This window comes from Rhea pennata, chromosome 3 (genome assembly GCF_028389875.1).
Source record: "Rhea pennata isolate bPtePen1 chromosome 3, bPtePen1.pri, whole genome shotgun sequence".
NCBI classification, from domain to species: Eukaryota; Metazoa; Chordata; class Aves; order Rheiformes; family Rheidae; genus Rhea; species Rhea pennata.
This window is the reverse complement of record NC_084665.1, coordinates 30,562,753-30,567,459: the sequence shown is the minus strand read 5'-3', so window position 1 is coordinate 30,567,459 and position 4,707 is coordinate 30,562,753. Positions and strand designations below refer to the sequence as shown.

The window sequence follows — 4,707 nt, the reverse complement described above, 5'->3', positions numbered from 1 at the left end:
TTTATTTTTTTCTTTTTTTTTTCTTCAATCGCTGAGGTCCCTTTTGAAAACCTAGCACGTCAGATCTTGACAGCTAAGTTTGTGCAAGGAACACCGAGTCAAGGAAAATAAAAAGGAGAGAGAGAGAGAAAGGGTGGGAGGGAGATAGACAGAGAGAGGGGAGAAAAGAAAGAAGGAAAGAAAGAATAGAGCAAATATCATATACAAGCATTTCTACACATATATTACAAACTGGGAAAATGACCGCATCATTAAGATATACATAATTCATATAAAATTTTGAAATAAAAATAAAAATCTGTTACAGTCATAACTATTCTTTTTCCACATTTATAACCAGTACCCACACAGGCAGTGACAGAAGTGTAGAAAAAAAGGTGCTTACGAATAAAATGATTGTCTGCTGAACAAAAAAACAGAAAATTGCATCTTGGCTGGACCATCACTTGGACTTAAAAAAAAAACAGAGAGAAAGGGACAGGGAGAGAGAAAGAGAGAGAGAGGACCAACAAAAAGGCGATAAACATTTGTTATTTCCCTCTTCAAGGAGTTCCTTTTAATTTTTTTAATTTTTGCTTTTTGTACAAATTCGATCGGAGTTTGTGTTTGTTTGTTTGTTTTCCTTTACTATAGAGAATATTTTTTCCCAGATACAAATTTAATCATCATCATCATGCAAGTGGGTGAAATGCGTCCATGGAAAAGCGCAAAGGAGAAATCGTGCTTGTCCTAAAAAGAATACAATTGTCACTTTTGCTTGGTTATTTTTTTCCTTTTTTTTTCTTTTTATATATATAATTATTATTATTCCCCCCTTCCCCCCCCCCCGCTCCCCGCAACAGCACCAGCGTTTGTGACTGTTGAAGTTTTAGCTCCATCTCTTGGTGGTGGCGTTGGCTGCCGGTGGCGGTGGAGGATCCTCGGATCCCTGGCTGTCTGTTTGCTATTCTGGCGGGGTCGGGTTTGGCCTTTCCTTCCCTCCTCGCCGTGTGTGTGCGTGCGTGCGTGCGGGTGTCCTGATCCTAGGTTGCCTCGTTTTGTTCTGCTCGGGTCGGGGAGAGGGTGCTTGGCTGTCTGGGGTCGGACTTGTGTTTGTTTGTTTGTTTTGTTTCCGATATCATACATCACATTCCGAGTCGCTGGAGGTTACCGAGAGGATGGAGGTGCCCGTCTCGGCTCTTTCTGTCAGGCTGGAGACGCTGGTGGTCGGGCTGGCCGCCGTGGACGGGGACTCGGCCGCGCTGTGCGCCGGGCAGCCGGGCTCGGCCAGGGCCCGCATGCCGCTCTGTCCTATCGCCTGGTGCTGGAGCCTGCAGCGCGCCGGGAGACAAAACACAGCACAGCCCCGCTGAGAGCGCCCGCCGCGCCCGCGCAGCGCTCGGACGGCGGCGGGCGGCGGCGAGGGAGCCGCGGAGCCGCCGCCCGGGCGCCCGCGAAGCGCGCCGGGCCCCTTCCCCGCGCCGCGTCCAGCCTCCTCCCGGCGCAGCGCCGCCGGCCTGGCGGCCACTGCGGCGGTGTCTGCGAGCCGCCCGAGCGCGCAGCCGCCGCGGAAGGCCGCAAAGCGCCGTCTGCAGCGGGAGGGCTCGGCGCGGGCTCCCGGCTTAGCCGCCCCGGCGAGCGGGAGCCTACATGTTTGCCCTGGGGTAAGGGCAAGGCAGGACTAGGGGAGCTGCTGTCCCAGGGACGCAACCGTACGGATGTTATTATTATTATTTTTAAAAGGGCCGATTGTGGAACACAACATTTCTCTCCACTCTAAATTTAAGTCCCCTTTCCGTTGGAAAGGCAAAATAAGCTTTAAAGTGCTCGTCCTTTCAGTGTCAGCGCTTGAGAGTATATTGTTTCGGTACGTCTTTTTAAAGAGGCAATGAATAATTTTCAATTTCACTACCGTGTGCGAATATTCCTCTGTACCTGCTTATTCTGCCCAAAACTCAGCGTAAGCTTTATTCAAATAGTAGGGGAAGAGGTTAAAAGTCCTGAACCGAATAGTCAGACACAACCTATAGCATCTAATACTGCCACTGTGAATCAAAATACACTCCTCTCTCAAATGATTCTCAACAGGGTATTTTCTATTTCACTGCCCCCAACGAGCAGGAAAATGTAGCCATTTTATTCTACATTTCGCATTATTTTAAGCTGTCTAATTTCAACGTCTTTGATTTTTCTCCCATTTGCAATTCCGGGTGCATTCATCTGCTGTCAACAGCGTTGAGTCAACAAAAGCATCCGTAGGCAACTTCTGTTTATTTACAATCCTAAGCTGATCTGCTTTCCTTTTAATGGAAATTAAATGGCGAGGCACTTTTAGGTTGCATTTCTCCTACAGAAAGTTGAATCAATGCTATAATTAGGAGGAATTTGGGAGACAGCATTTAAAAGAAAAAGAAGTTTTGTTTACACGCTTCCTGTGGGAGCCAAACTTAAATTAAAATTAAAACGGTTCGTCAAGCGGGATTAAGGACCCATTTTCAATTGCTAAATAACTTTTACGGAGGGTGGTGAGAAAAAAAGGGGGGAAAGGCTCGCTTTTACCATAGCAAAACAGAAAGAAAAAGAAATAAAGAGAAAAACCCACCGAGAGACATATAAATGAATGCAAACGTAAATGCACAGGGAGCACACGACCGCAGGGCCGGGTCGCCATGCGCTGTAAACAGAGGGACGAGGACGGGAAACGAGAGGTTTTCCGATCTCCGAGAGGCTTTTCTGCATTTTCCCCGCCGCTGCAGACGGCTCTGGGGGTGCCCGGCTGCGCTGGCCGCGCGGGGCGCGCAGAGCGACGCGCACAATTGCGGAGGCGCCGCCTGCTCCGCACCGCCCCGCTCGCAGCCGCTCCGCCGGGCTCGGCTCGGAGCCGAGGGGAGCCGCGCAAATCCCGCGAACCACGGCGCAGAGCCGCGGGCGCCGGGGCTCGCAGGGACGGAGAGCCGGGCTCTGCCCCGCGGGGAGCCCCACGCACAGCCGCACACCCTCGCCGCGCTGCGTGTCCCCGGGGACCCCGGGGAACTTTCTCCCGCGCCCGCGGAGAGCTGCGCCCTGCCGCGGGGCAGCGGCCGCCTTCGGCGGCTGGGATGAAGAGAAGGAGGAAGAGGAGGAGGAGGAGGGCAAGCAAACGCGCGCTCCCGCCGCCCCAGCGGCCCCAGCAGCCCCCACTGACCTGTTCTTAGCCGCCGCTGCTCTGTCTCTTTGCCTGCGGTTTTTGAACCAGTTGCCCACTTGCGTGGGGGTGAGCCCCGTGGCCTGAGCCAGTTCCCTTTTCTTGCTGGGGTTGGGGTAAGGGTCCTGCAGGTACCACTCCCTCAGGAGGCTGCGAGTCCTCTCCTTGAAGCAGTGCGTCTTCTGTTCTCCATCCCAAATGGTCCTGGGCAGCGGAAACTTCTTCCTCACCCTGTATTTATCAACCGGCCCTAGCGGGCGACCCCTTAGCTTCTCGGCCTCCTGGTAGTGAGCTTCGAGCCACATGGCCTGCAACTTGCCGTGGGACTCCTTGGTGAATTTGTGGTTCTCCAGGATGTGGTAGAGGTCTCGGAAGTTGCCCGTGTGGAAGGCGACCACAGCCCGGGCCCGCAGGATGGATTCGTGCTTGTTGATGGCCTCGCATGCCCCCGGTGCCACCGGCAGCGACCAGAGGAACCTCCCCAGCCTCTCTATGTCTCCGGTCTCCTCCAGCGTCTCGCAGACGCTGGCCACTTGCTCCGGGGAGAAGTTGAGCGTGGGCAGCTGAAACATTGACAACTCTTCGTGGGGTGCCCGGGAGCTGCCGCCTCCGCCGCCGCCGCCGGCCCCGGGGCTGCAGCCCGAGCCGCTGCCGCTGCCGCCGCCGCCGCCGCTGGCGAGAAGGAGGGAGCGGTGGTGCGGGTCGGCGGCGAAGTTTGGCAGGAAGAAATGGGTGGGATAAAGCTCTAGCGGGGACCTGAACACCATGAGCTGACCGGGGAGAGGGGGAGGCAAATCAAGGAGAAAAGAAAGAAAGGGAGGAAGAAGGGAGGAAAGGGCACACGCACCGCGCACGCATCCACACCCGCACACGCACACACAGCCACATAGAGGCGCAGGGGTACACACGCGCTTGCACACGCACACGCTTGCACACGAGCTTGCACACGCGCGCGCGCGCGCTTGCACACACACACACGCTTGCACGCGCACACTCACACACACCCGGCCCCTCGCCGCCGCCGAGTCAGGATTCAGTGATTCACCAGCAATCGCCCTAATGACAACAGCCTCATAATATCTCCCCTAAATCCACAGTGAGTGCAGCACCGAAACATTTTGTTTCGCTTTTCTATTGGTCTTCTGAGTGTCGTTGTGGCGTTGCCATGGCACTCCCTGCCAATCACTGTCAGCCCTGCCAATCATTACGGAGTACGTAAGGAAGGTTTTTACCACTTCGCCCAAATGCACGGGGGGGAGGGAAGCAGGGTGGTTGGTGGAAACGCGCTTTTTTTTTTTTTTTTTTTTTTTTTTTTTTTTTTTAATCTTTGCAACTCCTAATCTCAGCACTTCCCCTTCTCCCTGTCTCTTCCCCCCTCCTTCTCCACACCCCTCCTAAATAAGGGATCAAATAATGCGAAAAGCAGTGTGCACATATTTGTTGAATGGGATGAGCAATTAGAGGGTGGAATATTATTGTGATCTTAACGAGCCTCGTTAAAGCTAAAGGAGATATGGGGGGGAAAGTAAATGGGCCAGGCTGGG

The 4,707-nt window shown here is 53.8% G+C and overlaps 1 protein-coding gene across 2 annotated transcripts; it reads right to left on the bottom strand.

The window, feature by feature from the left end:
* Positions 1-627: 627 nt before the first annotated feature.
* On the bottom strand, positions 628-3,930 carry SIX3 (SIX homeobox 3). Of its 2 annotated transcripts, none has more exons than XM_062573596.1 (3): positions 3,164-3,930; positions 1,151-1,310; positions 628-729 (listed from the first exon to the last, which is right to left on the bottom strand). In XM_062573596.1, the coding sequence occupies exons 1-3, from the start codon at positions 3,928-3,930 to the stop codon at positions 628-630; spliced, it is 1,029 nt and encodes a 342-aa protein (XP_062429580.1). The 2 variants fall into 2 exon arrangements, with proteins under 2 accessions (XP_062429580.1, XP_062429582.1); XM_062573598.1 differs by lacking the exon at positions 628-729 and having other exon boundaries at positions 1,118-1,310; positions 3,164-3,743; positions 3,816-3,930.
* Positions 3,931-4,707: the final 777 nt, after the last annotated feature.

Bases quoted from the DNA above. Each gene is read 5' to 3' on its own strand.
- SIX3 (XM_062573596.1), bottom strand. From the start codon at position 3,930: ATGGTGTTCAGGTCCCCGCTAGAGCTTTATCCCACCCATTTCTTCCTG. The intron at 1,311-3,163 runs GTCAGTGGGGGC...GGCGCGCTGCAG, and splicing joins GCAGCGGCGGCTAAGAACAG to GCTCCAGCACCAGGCGATAG. The intron at 730-1,150 runs GTAACCTCCAGC...TATTCTTTTTAG, and splicing joins CGGGCACCTCCATCCTCTCG to GACAAGCACGATTTCTCCTT.